The following is a 20,812-nucleotide window of genomic DNA, read 5'->3' on the forward strand; positions in this document are numbered from 1 at the left end:
TTACAGAACTGACATCTCCACTTCCTTGTTGCCTATCAGCTGGGGATGGCTCTCACCTCCTAAGGGCCACTAGCACTCCTTATCACATGCCTTCCTTGGACAGTTCACAACGCAGCAGTTTGATTCTTCTTGGAGACAGGTAGGGGTGGCTCCCTGGCTTCTTCCTCTGTGAACAGCTAGAGAAATCACTCTGCTTTTAAAGGCCTCACCTGGTTAGGTCAGGGTACCCCGGGCAATCTCCCTTCTGCCACGTATTTCCTTTCTCCCTTTTGTAATCTATCAAGGGAATGACTATCCTGTCACATTCACAGTTCCTGCCCACACTCAGAGGATGGGCTATGCAGCTCATGTACAACAGGGCTCAGAAATCTGGGGGCCAACTTAGAATCATGCCTACAACACCATGCTTTAGAGGAAGAAGGCAACTGAAAGCTTCGTGGCAACCCCCTCTCCCCTTGCCCTTGGAGGCGATGCACACGGTGTACAAAGGAGCTCTTAACAGTGGCCTGATTCTGTTCCATCAACTCCAGGGCATAAGATGACAGTCATCGTCTTTCTTCTCGACAGGCTGCTTTCTCTGCCTGGCCAGAATTGCTGCTTTCAGTAGTAAAAGTGCATCACTTGATGAAATCATTTGAATTTAAAGTGACATCAAGTTAACATGATGCTTTTAGGTAGAAAATTTATTTAAGCTCAATGCCTCAAACTACAACCCAATGAAATGATGTCTTTAGTAAAAGGAAATGATTACATGTGCAGAAAAAGTCAGCATAGCAGGCCAGAGACTGCTATCCCTAAAAAGGCCTGCTTGCAAGATTGCTTCTAGCTGGCATCAGGGAATTTAGATTTTGGGAGGGTTATCATCACCCTAATCAAGAAGAGTGGTTCACTGTGTCTAAACTGTTTGTGCAAACAATAGAGTTCATGCTGAACTACTGCTTTCCTTCTGTGAGTCTGGAATTTTGGTAAGTGTTAGGAAGCAGGGCCTACAAGACTAAGGCACTGAGTCTACGATGAGCTTCCCTGGCAGAAATAACACAACTGTTTCACGTGTTACCATTTGTTGCTGAAGGTGTTCAGAATCTTCTGGGTACTCCCCTAGCAGACGCTTCTGGGAAGCTATTCCTAATTTCTCCTGGACTTCAACCCATGTGCCTTTTCTCTCTGCTGATCTTGCTTTGTATCCCTTTGTTATGAAAATCATAACTGTGAGTAGGACTGTAGGCTGAGCTGCAAGAATCCTTCTGCAAATCACTGAATCTGGGGATGGTGTTTATAACTCTAGGAATAAAGTGATTGAGAGCTGGATAATGCTCACATTTGAGTCTAGGCTCCACTACCCAGCAACCTTGGCCTTAATCCTCTCCATTGTGAAGATGAGCAGAGTAAACAGAGGCAAGAGGCAGGCCTCCTCTGGGTTCTGGAGGGTTTGGCACTCACTGCCTAGATGTGTGTGCTAATCCCATGCTGTGGCCTGGGGCAAGTTACTTCCCCTGTCTTCCAGTTTCTTCATCTGTAAAATAGCAGTAATACTAGCACCCACCTCACAGTTGTTAAAATGAGGCAATTTATAGAAAGCACTTAGCACTGGCTTGCAGTAACGACTAAGAGGGCTGGTGCAATTCTCTGTGGGCCGGCATCGCTGGGGCACAGTCCACATTCTAACTTTAGCCACTGTCTGCCTTTCTCTGCTCCCATCGTCCTTGCCAGTACCTTTTCCTCCCTTTTCTCAGTTTTCCTCTAAGCTCCTTCACATCCAAAACATTTCCACCCCCAGCTTTTTATCTTCCCTTAAGGACTAAATGAAAACTACATGTAGGAATGTTTTTCTTTGTGTACAAAAAGAGACACAGTATCAATGTGTCGTACACAATGTCCACCATCCTGTCTATGCACTACATCTTTTAGTTCCATCTATTATGATTTACAAGAGTTTGTAAGCAACCATTATAGTCCTCACTGATGTCATCTGATTGCTTTTGATAATGGTAAGTGATCATCACATATATAATTATACAATTTTGTGTTCATAACTTTCTAAGTCCTGTCATGTAAATCTAGTCACAAACTCAGAAAAAAATCCTTTGACAGATCATTTTTTCCAATATTTGGTTCAGAATATTTGTTCCCTGAAATACTGGACTCCAAGGTATAAAGTGGCAGTTTTATTTTTCCAAAAGTATATCTAAAACACAATTTCAATGGAGACAGAAACTTCTACTTGAAACTTGCTTTGCTTCTTTGAAACTTCTGAGTCCCTGGTGGACTATTTAGATAGTGTTCAGATATTGCTACTGAAAAGGCTAAAATGGGATTGATGATTTTACATGATCAGAGGAAGGTTAATGTCAATGTCCAGAGGCAGATCTTCCTTTGAGGAGGAAAGGTGGTTTGGGAAATGCCCCATGAGCACAGTCTGTCTGGTATTAGATAAAATCCCAACAGTTGTGGATTGAGCTCCTGAATTCTTACTCTGGGCCCTTGTAATGAGACACCAAGCTTAAATTGAACATGGCATTCTAGGCACTGGGAATGAGGAGGAAGAAAGGAAATCAATAAACTGAAAGTTGTAAACTTCATTTGCAAATAAATTCAGTATTTGCAGGGATGATGTCAAAGAGAAAAACAAACCAAAAATAAAAGACCAGAGGGCTGATGATTACACATATTTCCAAAAGTCACTGAGTCTCTCCCACCTCCCTCATCTCCCCAACACTTCCTCCAGGCAGGATTGTACTCAGTCACCTAGGACACATGTTTTTCTATCTCATACTGAAGATTAATGAGGCCTCCTTGGGAATCTGTCTTACTGTCCACTGAGATGGAGCTAGCCCATCGCATATTTTTGTGAGATTGCTTCTTTTCTTGGTAGGCATGGAAAGCAGTCCATCATCACACTTCCCATCATAACTTTCAGTTAAAACTAACACTCGGTTACATGCAGTGATGGGGAGATGAGAGAATCTCTAACTCTAAAATCCAGAAAATTCACCAAAGATCGAATTCACCAGAGCCCATCAACCTTTGCCAACAAAATTGTCTTATCAGACCCACTGAAACACAGCAAATTAATTAACTTGAATTTCTAGCTTTTATTTTCCTTGACTCACTTCTGCTTAGTTTTAATTAGAAGAAAGGTTTCTAAATGATCAGCAGGAAGATTTCAAGAAGGAAAAGTGAAGCTTTGAAAATTATAAACTAAATTCACTCATTCATTATTAAGAAACAAAAACACAGAACATTTTCTAAGCTTCTAGAATTTTCTTAACACTCAAAATGAACAAAAAATAGGCAAGCTCTTTCATGAAGCTTACATTCTATTAGGGGAGATGGAAAATGAATAAGTGAAATAGTAAATAGATAATGGGTCAGAATATTTTGAGTAACTTCATCCTTTAAAAGATCTTTCAGGTTGTCTCTTAGGATTTTCTTCTCTTAGCTGGTTAATTCCAATTATTCAACTCAAGTCAACAAAACTCTGTAAACACATAAGCATAATGATAAGTGAGTGGACACTGTTACCTTAAGTTGGTGATATATTTTCTTCATTGCATATACTTCCTCTTCTGTGCTGGGAATAAGTCTTATCACTTTATCACTACAATAAAGGGAAAAAATGGAGATATTTACGTTTCAAAAATAAAAACGTAGCCATCTCTGTCTTTTTGCCTTTAAAAAAAACCTGCCTCTGTAATTAAGAAGAAAACCAGCAAAACTCTGGACTGGCCAGCAGGTATTTTATCTAGTTCTTGTTACTCTCTGATTACTTTGGTCTTTTTCCCCCATCTTAAAACTATTTGTTTTTTCATCAGTTTTTGAAAATTATAAACCCACACTTAAGACTGAAAGGCCAGGAGCCAGGAATAGTGGCAGTAAGGACAAGAACTTTCATGAACAGCTCAGAGTTGATATCAAGAGAGAAAATTCCTGATGACAGAACTAAAAAAACAATTTTTTAAAACTTAATGCTGACAAGGAATGTAACTCTCAATGAGAGTCAGACATATGAAATCCATACTGTGGAACACTTCTTCTGGTTTGGACTTTTCCCACACTGAGAACAGTAAAGATTAACCATCTCTATGGGGCATCTTGCTTCTCTGACACAGTGTCCCCCAGCTAGCATGTGGGGCAAGAATTGCTTACAGACCATGAATTGCTTACAGGTGTGCCATGAGAGACTGATGGCTGTAAAATTTTTTAAGTGATAAAAATTTAAAATCCTTTCTTACAGCCATTACATTTTTACCACAGTTGAAATGGTATTTGAACACTCTATAATGTTCTTTCAGTGAGGATCCCAAATTGCCTAAGATGATTGACATGTCATCTGTCCACCAGAGTTCTTGCTGTGGTGACCTCTCCCTCAGGCGTGCCAGATATTATCATTTTCTATTTATGTCATGATGAGGACAGGTTGAGAAGCTCACCTGTAATATACAATAATCACAACTGTTCAGTGTGTTTTGCATAGATATTATATTTATTGATGGATTGGCATAAAGTAAGTAGATCATTGACCATAACTGGCTTCCAGAGGAAATGTGAGAAAAACTAAAGTACAACAGAAATAAACATTTTTTATAATCCTCTATGGCATTTTACAATGACTGCAAATAAAGTAGATTGTTATTAATACCACATATATAAAGCACAAAACAAAAACTCTAACATCTCACTCACAACTGATTTCTCAAGCCTCAAAGGTATACAGGAATAAGGATTGAATTTGCATACTTTTCTATGGTTTCCTTACTTAGATGAATAGCAGTTTCCAAGGCTAAGGTAAGAGTATAATGTGGAGGGCATTAGAACAAAGGGAGGCTTCCAAATTTGTTGGACAGTGGTTCCTTAGGGCTGTGTATTCATTTCCTATCACTTTAACTTAGTTATTTCAAATGATCCTATTATACCTTCTTTAGGTCTATGACTTAAAAAGCCCTTGGTGTCTGATTGATAAGCTCATGTTGTAGGCAGTCCTGCCCTAATGTGGTTTGCAACTTTGGTTTCCTCAAAAATCACACAAAGCCACCTCTCAGTATCAGTGTCAGGAAGTCTGTTTTTCTGGACAGAATAAAAGAAAGAAGGAAAGAAAATATCATCATCCCTGGAAAACACCACCAAATATGACCTTTGGAATTAAAACATAATTACACCTTTTCTCATTTTCCTTTCTGCACATAATTCTCTGACCTTTGTTTTTCTGGATTCATCATATCCTGGCCTTTCCCACCTGACCCAATATAATTCTTGGCAGAGAAAGGCAACTCTGCTGGGTGATATGGTTGTTTTTGAGGGATGGATTGCTTGACAGCTTGCTGAGAAACACCTCCATCTGGGGCCCTATCAACTCCTCAAGAGTGTAAAAAAAAGCAATCTGTAACTGTTTTACAGCCATGGGAAGATTTTTTTTTTAAATGATGAATAATTCAACCTGGCAATTGGTTCCTTCTCTGTGAGCAGAGAAGGAAAGGGGACTACTCCTGGGATTATTTAACTCTGAAGGTGATTGTTCAAACCCAGCTTTGTCATTTTTATCCCAAAAAAATCATTCCACCCCAGCTTGCAGAAATTCTCAGGTGTGACTTGAGAAATGTGTTTATTACTGTTTGATTACTTATTAAAAGACAGAGAATAAAGAAAGCTACTTAAGAAAATCAATGAAATGTCATATTTTTTTTGTAAACCGATAAATTACATTAGTAGACTAACCAGTAATCAAAAACCAGGAACTCCTTATTCATCACATAAAACCAAATTCCCTATTTGTTTTGCCAAACAGCTTACTTTCCCATAGATCTGATAGCTAGCCTGTTTGAGCAGTGAATAATAATTCAGTACTACAAACAGGAAGGTTTCAGGAAGTGAAGTAGCTCCTGGAATTGAGAGGGAAAAGCTAGCTGTGCACAACTACCAAGGGTGAATATAGAGGCTTTATTTGTAGTTTATCAATTTTTTTCACCCGGTAGGTGGCAACATCAATTTAAGATCCCTTGGTTACCCTTTGGGATTAAGATGAGGGGAACGACAGTCTGAATACGGGTTGAGGTTAAAGAGATGAGCGGGCAACCAGTTGCTCATATACATACAATGTGCTGTAAATCAGTTAGTTCTAACTCAGGGAATGTAGATAAAGTTGTCATAGAAAAAAAACAGGCAATTTTAATTACACTTTAAGGATGTAGCATAGCAGCAGCAGGCTATCCCAGATAACTGATCATCCAATCATTATTATGTACTCACTCATGGTATCCGTACATTTTGTTGCCTTGCCTTACAGGACAAATGAGGTTATGTTGCTATGATGTTAGCACCCATGCAGGTCAGAAGTTTGAGTACCAATCCTAACAAACAGTAGCATCTCATCACATGAATATTATTAAAAAAGTTTAATCAATTAAAAAAGTATTAGTAAATGTGTCATGAGAATGTATGCACCCAGAGAAGAGAACTCAGGAAGAGAACACCATCTCCATGCTTTTTTTTACAATCTCTCTGGTCAGAATGAGGAATGAACTTTTCATTTTGGAGTTCTAAGGCTATGTTGTTTGAGTTTGATTGCTGCCATGTTTAATGCTATGCCTTGATGTGCAATATCTATGGAAGAACATCTCTGTTTTATGGGCAACCCGAGGATCTTCCTCAGCCTCCTTCTGAAAGACGCAGGTGTGAAGTTCCAGATTTCTCCTTATAGGTGTAATTAAGTTAGAATGAGATCATTAGGGTGGGCCCTGATCCAGCATGACTGATATCTTTAAGAGCTGGAAATTTGGGCACAGACATGCACAAGGGGGGAAGACACACAGATTGAAGGTGGCCATCTGCAAGCCAAGGAGAGAGGCCTCAGAAGAAAACAACCATGCTGAAAACACGGTCTCAGATTTCCAGGACCCAAACTGTGAGAAAATAAATTCCCAAGGTTTAAGTCACCAAGTCTGTGGTACTTTGTTACTAGAGCCCTAGTGAACTAATACTATGCACCATGAAAATTACAGCTTAACATAAGCTCCTCAGAGAGCTCTTACATGATATCTGGATAATTTTAGTCACTTTGTTCCTATATTCTCCTGAAACACTATAAATTTCCTATCACAATGCTTATTGCACACTGTAATTATTTGTTTAATGTCTGTATTTCCCATTAAGCTCTAAACTGCACATGAGAAGGGACTCAATACACTTTAGTTTATTATGTGGCAGTCTTGGGTTGTGAGGGTGTCTCTGGAGTGGCTTCGAGCCCGTCTTGAGGGGTCTAGGACCAGGCTTTTGTTTTAATTGCAATTCCTATGTCATGCGGAATGTCAGTTAGGAGCCTGGGATATCCACTTTTCAGAAGTCTCTCCCACCCTCAAGTCCCGAGTAGACTAAAGCCTCCCTCTATTTCTGTGGCTGGAGGGGTTAGTTCTCTCCACACTTTTAGGCTCCCTCCTTCATGTAGACTCACTTCTGGCTCCCCACTTCTGCCTGTTACAGGCACTAGAATCCCAGCCTCAGCCTTGAGGGCCCTTTTCCATAGACCTGATTTCCAGAACCACAGGGCCGCAGTTTTTTCCTTTCTGCTTTTGCTTTGTTTTTCCCTCAAAAGTGTGGCATCTGGAAGTTTCCTCCTGTCTCTTTCTACAGAGTCCTGTCATCTACTAAAAGAAATAATAGGGTGGTAAAAACACATACTCTGAAGGCCAGTTGCTGACGCCAGCTATGTGATGTTGTGCAAGGTTTTTAATCTCTGTGCAAAAGTCCTGTTATACATTGGGGATACTGGTACTTAATTCATGGGTTATTGTGAGGACTAAATGAATATAAATCAAGTGCTTAGACTAACTCCCTGACACACAGTAAGAGCTATATGAGATGTTATGACATTTTTGCATTTTCAGCATTTTTCATTTATCCAATAATTATTTATACTTTGAGAGTTCCTGACTACATCAACTAAGTCTTCATGTTCTCTCATATTCTAATCTGTTAATGGAAGAATGAATAACATTTTCCCAAGAGGAAGCATCTTATAGCAGACACCCCAGGCAGCTTTAGAAAGTATGACCTGTCTGTAGTTTCCCTTTGAAGTGTCCTTTGCTTGGTATATTGTAACTCCTTCTCTTGGAAACACACCTAGTTTGACACCTAACTTACAGGCAGTCAGTGGACAATCAGGTGGAATGACAAGTGAGTCCTGTCCAGTTGGGCTTGCTCTACGGAACAGTGACTGACTGCTATTCCAGTCAGACCTCATCTCTGGGAATTTGCACTTGAGACATAAAGAAAAAAATCAGTTAGTCTGCAGGATCAGGAGAAGTGGCAGTACATATAGGTAAGAGCCTCATTACCACGAGGGTAAAGTTCTCGAGCAGGCAGCCCGCGCTGGGCACACTGCCCTTTGTGAATGACCCTGTAAGCAATGGGGGCCTGGTGTGGAAATAGTGCCCGTTCTTGTGTTTCTTTGCAGCAAACTTCTATCATCTGAAGTATCTTGAGCCTGTCTGTTTTTGAACCTACCAAATGTAGTGGTATTAAGAACATTTACACTTCAGTTACTTTATTTTTTCATTCTTATCTCTAAGTTTATTTATCTTCTCTGTTCCATTTCCTTCTTCAAATAGGGAGGAAGGAGTAAAGTTAGATTCCAATCTGGGCTCCACCACTTGACCAAACTGCTTAAACATTTAGAGCTAAGAATTCCCAATCATTAAATTATGGAAACAGTGATATATCCTTGCATAAGGATTTTCTGAGATTTCATTTGGCCACATTTATTAAGATTGCATTATGTGCCAAACACAGTGGAAGGTGTAAGGGATGTAGCAGTTCTACCTGTGATGGGTTTAGAGTCATAGTGTCAGTGAGCTACCATCTGGGAAATGCCTGACTTATTCTAGCCTCTGAATGCAGAGTAGCTGTTATTCCCTGTACAGGAAAAATTTTTCTCATTCTTTAGAACATAGAGCTGTAAACAGATGCTTCTCCAAGTGTATTTCACTGTGAACAATAAAACATAATTTTATTATGGATCCATTTAACCTTTTTTGTTGGTGGTGGTGTTTCTGTTTCTTGACCTTTTCATAGGTATTTGAATCTAGCCAGTAATCAGTGCCTTAATTTGGGACTTATTATTTGCTCTCTTCTCAGGCAGCTTTTTGGCGTCTGAGAAACATGAATTTAGGTGGTCTTGTTATTCCTATAACCAAGATTGGGAATATAGGACACTTTATTTCCCCTTTTGTTTGGATTTGTATAATTTCAAAGTCCTGTACAGATGTTCTCTCTACTGGTACATGCTACAAATGTACAATTTTTTGATACTTCTAAAGACATGATATACCTGGATATAGAAAAGGATTTCTGACGCTGTCCTTCATAAGGTATCTGATTAGATGACTGTAGTGAATGCTTTTTGCTGCTACTCAAAATCTGTTTTCTCCTTCTAAAACCCTAACAGGACTGATTTGGTCAGATATCCACCCCATCCCCACATCAGGAATGGGTCTTGATCAGCCCACAGAGCTTGGATATCCCTCCAGCAACTTTTGTTTAGTCTGGAGATCAACATGGGTTATAAATTGGCCTAATAAGATTTAAGGGAAGCACTGTGATTCCACAGTTGGAGGGAAAAAATTCATAACCCACTTGACAATGGCAGCCTGTAATTATGAAGGGAGTGAGCTTTAGGGTGAAGCAGAGTCTGTGGACTGTGGAGAGGAGAGACAGAACCTGGGCGTTCAGTGGTCTTGTTCAATCGACTTTTAAGCTTGTCCTACTTTCTGCCTTCTTGTGCAGGCCAGTTTGAGCCAGGTTGCCTCCTCCTCGTAACCAAAAGCCCCTTGCACAATAACAGCCATTTACTTAGTTTGGCTATTTTTAGAGAATGAGATAAGGGGAACCAAGGAAATAACTGAATTTACTGTTAAATCAGTCTTCACAAGTGGAAAAACACATATTGGCATTCTTTCTTTCCTCCCTGAACACCTTTCCCTAAAACCCCACTTTAACTTCGATGGCCACTTAAAAAACCTTGTGTGCCTTCAGAAGGGAAGATTTAGGGTGCACAATAGCTAAGATTCATCTATATTTGCAAGAAAAATAGGACAGTTTATTTGCTGAACTTTCTGAAAGCTTGTATCCTGTGGAAGAGTTAATAGTAGGATGTTCACTTACTTTAAAAAAAAAAATCTCATGCTCAAGCACAAAGAAATCCATGAGGTAATCCCATCTAGAAAAATAAATGTTCACATGTAGATTCTATAGTATAAGCGCGTTAGTCTCAGAGCCACATTTCCTTTGTTGACAGACGGTGTTTTGATGCACATGAAAAATTTCATTAAAAAGCAGTAAATAAGAGACAACTTGGCAGAGAATACTCCAGAGGGCGAGATGGATTCTCCCTTCTTTGGTCATGGTTTATAGTTGCAATATAAAGTACTCAGAACATGAAGCAGCTCCCAGTGGCAGTTTGCTTAGGACAGGAAGATTTAGACTTCACTCTCAGATTAAAGTTAGGCAGAAGTGATGCCTTCCTTCTTATTTTGCTTTGTGGCTGCAGTTACTTTAAAGCAGAGAAAAGAAAAACACACTGGCTTCAAAAGCCTTACTGATGGACTTCACTGCAGAGCAGAAATTTTCTCAAGAGGATGAATGCTTACCATGTTATCTCACACATAATGGAGGATAAATAAATATTTGCTGAGTTGAATTGAAATTTGTTGCATACTGCATCATCTTTTAAATTTCTGAAACTGGCTTCCATTGTAAGATTTGAGAATTTCCTCTTCTTCCATTAGCACAGGTCAGAGAAGGGGAAAAATAAACAGTAAAATATGACTGCCATTAAATTAATTTCTTAGAGCAGGATATTATCTCCCCTATGTCTCAAGGATTTGCTATATATTGTGTCAAATCATTATACGGCACTTCAGTTTAATCCTTCTTGTAGTTTAGACTAGGACACAATCTGAAAAACTATTACCGCAATGGAGAACAATGCATTCATTCAACAGATACCTATATAGCAATTATTCAAGTCCCCGGTGGGTTGGAAAAAGGAAAGGAATTACAAAGCATAAGAAAGAATTTCAAAGATGTATAATCTAGTTGGGTATATAAGGCATGAATAATACCTTATTATTACTGCAATATAAGGTAGCTTGTTATTAATGCTTTTTAAGTTATGTAAAAACTATGTGTAAAAATGTTTAGCTGGAATAATCAGAAAAGACTATATGGAAGGATTTTGATACTTGAAATTTAAGAGGATTTGAGCCCCAGTGGATTGACAGCCATTAGCATATAGTAGTTTAGTAGTTTTTAAATTTGAGTGTGCATAATATTCACCTGGAACATATCTGCCAGCACAATTTCTTGGGCTAAATATCCTGAAATTACAAAACACTTAACAATAGTGGAATACACATATTTGTGTATGATGTATCTTTTAATATGCATGGGTAGGGTGGCAGTAGAGTAAGGGAAAGCCTAAGAGGCCAAAAAATGCAGAGATAAGTGAACACTGAGACCAGTGGCTACCCTGACTGAGGGACATCTTGATAATCCCTGATGCCCCCAAGTCTGAGCAAGGTAGGAATTCACATCAGAAGCCCTCACAGAAAGCCTTAAAGAAAATGACATCAATGAAAAGATGACTAGAAAAATGCCTTGTGAAAGAAAGGAATAGGGGAACTTGTCTGCCGTGAACTTGGCTCTGGATAGAGGAGAACACAGCCATTACTGAGAATTGAAAGCTTCAAGCTAGCCATCTAGTAAGGGTAGGAATAATATTTAGAAATCCCAGCTGCAGAGTGTTGCCTGCTTATAGTTCACAGCTGAGTCCATCTTAAATAATTGCCTTCAGTTGAAGGGAGGTGTTTCCCCAAGACACACACCCCCCCAACACACACACAGAGGCATCCCACATACAAACATTAGTTTGTGATGAGGTGCAAAGACCCAGCTCCCTTACCTTAATTTTAGATGTTGCTGAAAGGCCAGACCAGCTTTACTGCTTCCCATGAAATCTGTTGTAACTGAGTTGCAGTTTAATTCTCCCTATATCCTCAACTTCCTTCATTTGCTTTCAGATTTTTTTTTTATGAGAGCACTCCCCAATAAAGAGCTTCCATGAAAAACCTTCATTTCAGGGGAACCTTGATCTGTGACATGACTTGCCCGTAGGTTCCTAGCAGAAAAACTGCAGACCCCTTCTAGAGGAATCCATCTTAAAACCAGGCCTCAAAGAGTTCCCCCCAAATTCCGACAAGCATCACTATCAATAATTATAAAGCATGCCAAGACATAAACCACCAAGAGCAAGTCAGTAGAAACAAGCAAGAGAAGAATAAGATCTGCAGAGCTTACTGATGATCAGACAGAGCAAGGATTGGGGGAGTGTTCCTGTAAAGAACCAGACCGCAAATATTTTACGCTTGTTGGCCGGACAGTTTCTCTTGTAACTACTCAATTCTACCATTGTAGGTTGAAAACAACCAAGATAATATGAAGCAAGAGGGTATGACTACTTGTCAGTAAAACATTTTGACCAAAACAGGCAGAGGGCTGCATTGGCACTGTAGGCCATAGTTAGCTAACCTCTGAAATGGAGTATAAATATATATATCTATTATTCTAAGGAGATGACAGATGAGATCTAAAATATGACTGATAAACTAGAGTCTATAAATATGACCAAGCTAGTCTTCAAGAATTTAATTGAATTATATAATAAATGAATGTAGAAACTTAGTGGACAGGTTAAATAGCTTATTAGGTACAGCTGAAGAAGAATTAGCAAATCAGAAGTGTATCTAAGGAAATTACTGAAAATGTACAGAAAGAAAGTTATAAAATATGAGAGTTAAGAGACATGTAAGGGTAAGATGGTCTAAATCTGCATTCATCATACTAGCAGTAAAATGCTCCATGCTTTTTGCTTTGAAATCCAGAATAAGAGAAGGAGGTTTATGATCATTTCTATTAAACAGAATTTGTGCAGTAAGACCAAAACATAAAAGGTAGGGGAAATTAGAAAGAAAAAAACTTGCCAATTTTCACAGATGACCTGATTAGCCACTTCACAAAAAAAAATGGGCAAAAGATATGAACATGTAATTAACAAGAAACAAATGACCAAATATGAATAGATGCTCATATCATGTGTAAACAGGGAAGTGCAAATTAAAACCACAGTAAGACACAATTTCATATCTAGCAGTTTTTCAATTAAAGTTTAATAGTATCAAGAAATGGGTATTGAAACTCACATCTTTGTTCTAGAATATGAATTGGTATAGCATTTTGAAAGAAAACCATTGGGTGTTAATTGGTAAAAGTTAAACATGTCCATACCCAATGTTCCAACAATCCCACTCATGAAAACACTCATGCCCATGCAGATGAGGAGAATTACACAGGAATGCTCATCATAGCTTTATTCCATAATCACAAAACTAGAAACAACCCAAACTTCCATCAGTAGAAATGATAAATTGTAGCTCTCCAAATAATGGAGTTCTGTACAGCAGTTAAAATAAATCAATTACAACTGTGGACATCAACATGGATGAATCTTGCAAATAAAATATTAAGTGAGAAAAGGAACTCACAAATACCTAATACATAATTAATTTTTTACAAATTTCAGAAATGTGACTATAAAAATTGTATTTTAGGGATACATGTGTATGTGACAATTGTTTTAAAGCAAGGGAACAAAAATAAGGATAAAGGTAACCTCAGGAGGAAGAGGAAATGATAGAGGCATATGAATAGGGAAGGGGGATATACATGGGAGGATTCTAATATATTAGCAATATTTCATATTTTAAACTGGACATACAGGGGTTTGTTTTATAGTTATGTGTTAACACACATATTTATATATATTATTTTTTATATATAATATCTCAGGCTCCATCCCCATAAATTCTGATTCAATAGATCTGATAAGTATCCCAGGTGATTCCAAAGCAAATAAGGCTCTGTAACACCAGGAAAGAGACACTGGCTTAGTGTAACAAGGTGGACTGTCTACACTGGAAGAAATAATCCCACGAGTTCAAAGAGTTGGTTTAGTAATCTGAGCAAAAAAAAAAAAAACAGTGACATCATCCACTCTTCACATCAAGGTACAGATTGGAGAAGGGGTGGTATCTTGAAGAGAGCATGGTTGCTACTGTAAATCCAGTCCAATATAGCCACTCTGATATCATGGTCTCTTCTCACTTAGCTCCAAATTTGAGTTTTGAGCAAGTAAAAATCTATATCCCATCTGAAAGCCTCACTGCAAGTGAGCTGGAGTGTTTGTAGCCTCTGTTAGCCAGAAATGCATACGAGGAGGAGACTGGGATAGATGTGGTGAGTGAGCCAATCCGGTGCCTGCCCCACTGGGAAGAAAAATGTGGACACTGGCTTTTAATGAGGCTAATTCTACAAAAGATTAAAAAATGTTTATTGGAAATTTCTCATGTAGAAATCTTTTTCTTCTGGTATCTTAAAGTTATGAAGCAGCTATAGAAAAGTGTGGGAAACCTCTGTTGAAAGCTGTGAGCAAGCTTTCTAAATTAGTCTTTTATTTGTTAACCAAAAATAAGTTGATGAAATGACAGAACAGAATGGAGGTAATAACCAATAAAACTGGGAAAACCAACTGCAACAATTGACATTCTTGCCAAATGTGTTGCTCAGTTTGGAGATTTTCTTTTTTGGTAATCTTAATTTGGTTTTGGGGAGGAAATATTTTTTTACTGGTAAACACTCATATTGAGGTCTGTGAATGGTCTTTACCTCTTTGGTTAAATGAGAAAAACAGAATGAAAAAATTGGTAATGCAAGCTCCCATGTTCACTGCAGTATTCACAATAGTCAAGACATGGAAACAATTTAAGTGTACATTGACAGAAGAATGGATAAGGAAAATGTGGTGTGTGTTCATACATACACAAACACACATACAGGAATATCATTCATCCATAAAAAGGAAGCCTGTCATTTCTGAAAACATGGATGGACCCTGAGGGCATTATGCTGAGTGAAATAAGTCAGACAGAAAAACACAAATACTGTGTGATATTACTTGTCTGTGGAATCTAAGAAACAGTCTAACTCATAGAAACAGAGAGTAGAATTCTAATTGCCAGGGTTAGGGGAATGGGGAAAATGGGGAAATATTGGTCAAAGGGTACAATCTTTTTATAAGATATTGTTTATAAGACAAATATGTTCTGGGGATCTAAGATGCAGCATGGTGATCATAAAAATACTGTACTGCAGACTTGAAAGTTGCCAGATAAGTAGGGTTTAATGTTCTTATCCCCACAAGAACATAGTAATTATGTGAGGTGAAGAATGTGTTAACTAACCCTGTTATAAACATTTCACAATATATCAGGGTATTAAGTCATCACATTGTACACCTTAAGCTTCCAATGTTTATATCAATTATATTTCAAAGTTGAAAAAAATATATGATTATCATGCAGAGACTAAGATAGCTGCATAAAATTTTAATAGTTATAAATTCATGTATTTTCTCTGTTTAAATTTGGGGATATTAACAAAGATGTCTAGAATTTATTAAAAACCATATTGGAGACAACTGAATGCAATGTGAATATGGAATGTTTTTGTGAAGAATAATCAGGCTTATGATTATTGTCCAAATTGAACAATCTGCAGGGAATTTTTTCAATTGTAATGCCTGATGTATTTACTTTATCCTAACAATAATTACAATGACACCCAATAGCTTTTGAGTTCTTACTATTGTCAAGTGTTTTCTAAGTGCTTTATGTGCATTCTCACTTGGTCCTCTTTTTTTTTTTTGAGAGGGCATCTCTCATATTTATTGATCAAATGGTTGTTAACAACAATAAAATTCTGTATAGGGGACCCAATGCACAATCATTAATCAACCCCAAGCCTAATTCTCGACAGTCTCCAATCTTCTGAAGCATAACGAACAAGTTCTTACATGGTGAACAAGTTCTTACATGGTGAACAGTACAAGGGCAGTCATCACAGAAACTTTCGGTTTTGATCACACATCATGAACTATAAACAATCAGGTCAATTATGATTATTCATTTGATTTTTATACTTGATTTATATGTGAATCCCACATTTCTCCCTTATTTTTTTTAATAAAATGCTGAAGTGGTAGGTAGATGCAAGATAAAGGTAGAAAACATAATTTAGTGCTGTAAGAGGGCAAATGTAGATGATCAGGTGTGTGCCTATGGACTAAGTATTAATCCAAGCTAGACAAGGGCAACAAAACATCCATGGATGCAGAAGAATTCTCTCAAAACGGGGGGTGGGAGGTGAGGTTCTAAGCCTCACCTCTGTTGATCCCCAATTTCTCACCTGATGGCCCCCCTGTGACTGTGCCTGTCTTAGGTTGTTCCTCCCTTGAGGAATCTTACCCGTCTCTGACTAACCAGCCGTCTTCCGGGGCCATACAGGGAAATGTAATCACTTGATCCTCTTTTGATTTTTTAATAATTAGCTAAATTGTGAGGAAGTATATTTGATTATTTCTATCTTTCAAGGATTGAAGAAATGGTAAGCCAAAGTAATGATTATCTGTTTACACACAAGGGCATTGAGAATTAGGGTTGAATTTTGTCAAAGGTTAGTCAGTGTTTTAGGATTACTTTGTCTAGTTAGTCCAAATTAGTTTATACTATCTTAAGTAATGGTTGATATAAAAATTGTATAGCTATTATCACCGGTGACTTGCATTTTGAATTTGAAAATTTCTAGGAAATAAGAGTCTCCTTGGAGTTTAATCTTAGTCTGACAAAAAGCTCTGTAATTACAGTGGTGGTGCATACTGTAAGACAAGTGAAAACTGGAAACAGTACATCAAAAAAGAAGAGCACAGTTGAAGGTTTAAAATGATGAAATGGAATTAAAAATGTAAAGAAATTAAAGATGATACAAATAAATGGAAAGATGTATTATGCTAATGGAGTAGAAGAATGAATAATGTTAAAATGTCCATACTACCCAAAGCAATTTACAGATTCAATGCAATCTCTATCAAAATGCCAAAGGAATGTTTCACAGAAGTAGAATAATCCTAAAACTTGTATAGAGCCATAAAAGACCCCAAATAGCCAAAGCAATCTTGAGAAAGAACAAAGCTAGAGGTATGACATTCCCTGATTTCAAACTATGCAACAAAACTGTATAATCAAAACAGTATGGTGCTGGCACAAACACTGACACATAGATCAATGGAGCAGGATGGAGAGCCCAGAAATAAACCCATGCTTATGTGGTTAATTAACATATGACAAAGGAAGCAAGGATACACAATGGGGAAAAGACAGTCTCTTCAATAAATGGTGTTGAAATAACTAGACAGCTACATGCAAACGAGTGAAACAGGACTGTATTTTTACACCATAAACAAAAATAAACTCAAAATAGAAATGGATTAAAGACCTAAAATCATAAAATTCCTAAAAAAAAATGTAAGCAGTAAACTCTTGGACATCAGCCTTAATTTTCTCTGGATATGTCTCCCCAGGCAAGAGAAATAGAAACAAAAATAAACAAGTCAGTCTACATAAAACTAAAAAGCTTCTGCACAGCAAAGGAAACCATCAACAAGATAAAAAAAGCAACCTCCTAAATGGGAAAATATATTTGCAAATGATAGATCTGGTAAAGGTTTAATATCCAAAATATATAAAGAACTCATACAACTCAACACCAAGAAAAAAACCTTCAAATAATCCAATTGAAGATGGTCAGATAACCCAAATAGATATTTTTCTAAAGATACACAGGCGGCCAACAGACACATAAGAAGATGCTCATCACCACTAATTGTCAGGGAAATGTGAATCAAAACTATAATGAGATATCACCTCACATCTCAGTCAGAATAGCAGGTATCAAAAAAACCAAATAAGCATTGACAAGGATGTGGAGAGAAGGGAACCCTCATGTACTATTGGGGGGATGTAAATTGGTGCAGCCACTGTGGAAAGCAGTATGGAGGTTCCTCAAAAAATTAAAAATAGAAATACCTATGATTCATAATGTATATAATTGTCAAATCATTATGTTGTACACCTGAAATGAATATTGTATGTCAACTGTACTTCAATAAAAAAAAAAAAAGTGTAACGAGACAGCTAAGTTTTGTCATTTTCCCATGTGACCCAAGAGCCAGCTAAGTCCCTAAACACTGAATGTGCCCCTTTGTTTTCATTTATTTCCTCTATGTGGTGACTGTATGAAAGGGGCTGGGTAGTTTAGGCCTTTGGGTTCCTTTCCTGGAGCAAAGATTGAATTTATTTATCTTTTTTGGCAGTGGGACTCTCTGGCTCTATGAATGTAACCAGTTCTGGAATACATCTGCCAGAGGTTAAGGAATATGATTGGGGGATTACCAAGTCGGGTAGGATGCTTTTGGTTCCATATTAACAAAACCCATCTCCATATTAAAAAAATTAACAAAACCCATTATGGACTGACCATAATGGGAAATTATTTGCTTATAAATGAAAAGTCTAGCAATAGGTCAGTAGAGTTTGGTCAGGGTTCTAATCAATTTCCCAACAATTCTCTTAGTTCTGCATTCCTGTGTTCACTCAAGCCCACTTCCTTCCCTTTCTGTCACAGAATGGCTGCAGAAGTCCCAGGCCTTACAACCATATACCACATTATCAAACAGAAGGAGGTAATTTTCTTTTCTAACTAGTGAAAGAAAAAAGCCCTAAACCACTAGATTTGGATCAAGTAAAATGCCGAGCCCACCCTTGACCCAGTCATGGTGTCAGAAGAAGGCATTCTTCATGCTCTCAAGTCTTACTCTGGCAACTGGGAAGATGATGGTGATGGTGGAGAAGGCACCATAAAATCCATGGCTACTTCACAATGAGGAAATCCACAATGTTCATGCATGTAAACCAAGACATGATCCCACGTGTGCTTATTTTCAATGCTCTTGTCCAACTGTCTTACCCAAACTGCACAGAGGGTTGGTGGGATGTCTGCTGAGGGTAATTTGGTAGGTTTTAATAGACAGGGCATTTAATGTACAAGGCAACCTGCACAGGTGGAAGTAATAATTTTGCCAGGCTTCTACAAGCCAGAGCCTTCTGGAAGAATTTTGAGGATGCAGATTTTTGGCATTTAACAGTAGCTCAGGAGTACGTTTTAATTAAGAATAATTAGTGAGGGGTTGTTAATATTAGCAATCTAAAATTAACCACACAAGCCAAAGAGTCAAAGAATTGTTGTCAACTATGCTCAAAGGCAAAAACTTAAATCTATTTCTTTTGTATCCCCAAAGGGAAATTACCCAAATCTTAACTGCTTTGTGATCATATAAAGGCCTTTACTTTTTGATAGCTTCTTCTTCAGGCTGCATTTTTTTTAGTGCCTCATCAGTATAGGTATTTCATTTTCTCTATTTGGTGACTAAAATCTGTGTCCTGTAGACTTTGTGATGCATGGGTACCAGTTCATGGAAAGAAACACAGATTTAAAATGTTATTAGATTCTGGGAGTCTGAAAGAGGGAGATTTCTGGAATGTGAATGGCTTTATTTGTACTGCACATCAAGGACTATGAAAGGAGGCTAGAGGTCTTGAAGGCAAGGATCAGAAACCTCATCCCTCGTACTGGCTTCCTTCCTGCCCCACATCACACCTCTCTTCCCTTTATAATATGATTTGGTTTGGAGCAGGATTGAGGGCAGTTGATGAAGAGCATTCATACAGGATGTGTGCCTACCTATAAATTCTCTGTGACAATGTCCTTCTTTGAGTAAGGCTGGAAACAGAGTTGTGTGGGTATCATGAAATTATTCTGACACATCTAAACTGGCCTCTTTTTTTTCTACATTACCCCATGCCTCAAGAGCTTACAGTTGTAGGTGGCCAGATCCATCTAATATTCTATTTTCCCACTTTGGATTCTAGTACTGGTTTTTTCTATTACTAGGTATGAAACTCATGGCAAATGATTTTACCCTTGTGATCTTTCTCTAAGACATGGATAATGGATAATGCTGCTTTCATTATAGCACGATCAGGATCAAATTAGGTAACATTCAGGCATTGGGAAGTTGCACAGTGGTAGACAGTGGAGAGAATTATTATTTAATCTCTAAAATGCCAAACATAGCCTGAAATGTTTCAACTATGTAATCCTTCGATGTGCCTGAGGTCTTTGTTGTAACAGGAATTCATACTGCAGAGCCACAAAATTTGTTCATTCTAAAAAGCAGAGCACTAAAATGCTCTACTTCATAACATTAGATACTGCGAAAGCAATATATGCAAATCTTTTGGCTGCTATCATCCAAGTAGAATAGCAGTTAAATCTGCTAACAGGGATCTGACTTTACCATTAACATGGTGTCTGTGATTTTACTTGCTCTGATGAGAGAATGCCTACTGTGAAATACATAATTGTTAGAAATCAAGAGAAATGGATGTCATGGAAAGACAGGAGGATATATATCCCTCCTGAGATTAATTCTAAAACCTCATTCCAGTTGGCCATGGAAAACATTCAGAGTCTTTATACTGCTTAAAAATAACATTTTATTCTGCTGGAATTCTTTTGTTCTCTCTTAATCAAAATTTATGAAGAAAAAAGAAAGCACACCCTCCTCTCGATCTGACCTTGCAGGAGATCACACAGGCTGGCTCTAAGGCCTGCTCAGAAGTTTCTAAAAAAGAAGAGGATGCGCCTGGCTGGAAGGGGCACGAGGTCCCATGGGACTCCGGGTTGATTAATGGCATTTCTAATGGCATCATTAGAAAGGTGCATTTAATTTCTGCAATCCCTGACTTTAAAAGGT

General features: G+C 38.0%; 1 protein-coding gene across 2 annotated transcripts in view; it reads right to left on the minus strand.

The window, feature by feature from the left end:
* The window catches only part of CPA6 (carboxypeptidase A6), a 314,361-nt gene that overhangs the window by 199,776 nt on the left and 93,773 nt on the right, over positions 1-20,812 (minus strand). For both annotated transcript variants that reach the window (XM_036998195.2, XM_073229623.1), the window contains one exon: positions 3,523-3,598. In XM_036998195.2, coding sequence (XP_036854090.1) covers positions 3,523-3,598 — 76 coding nt within the window. The remainder of the gene's footprint in view (positions 1-3,522; positions 3,599-20,812) is intronic.

Source organism: Manis javanica, chromosome 2 (genome assembly GCF_040802235.1).
Source record: "Manis javanica isolate MJ-LG chromosome 2, MJ_LKY, whole genome shotgun sequence".
In the NCBI taxonomy this organism is placed as follows: domain Eukaryota; kingdom Metazoa; phylum Chordata; class Mammalia; order Pholidota; family Manidae; genus Manis; species Manis javanica.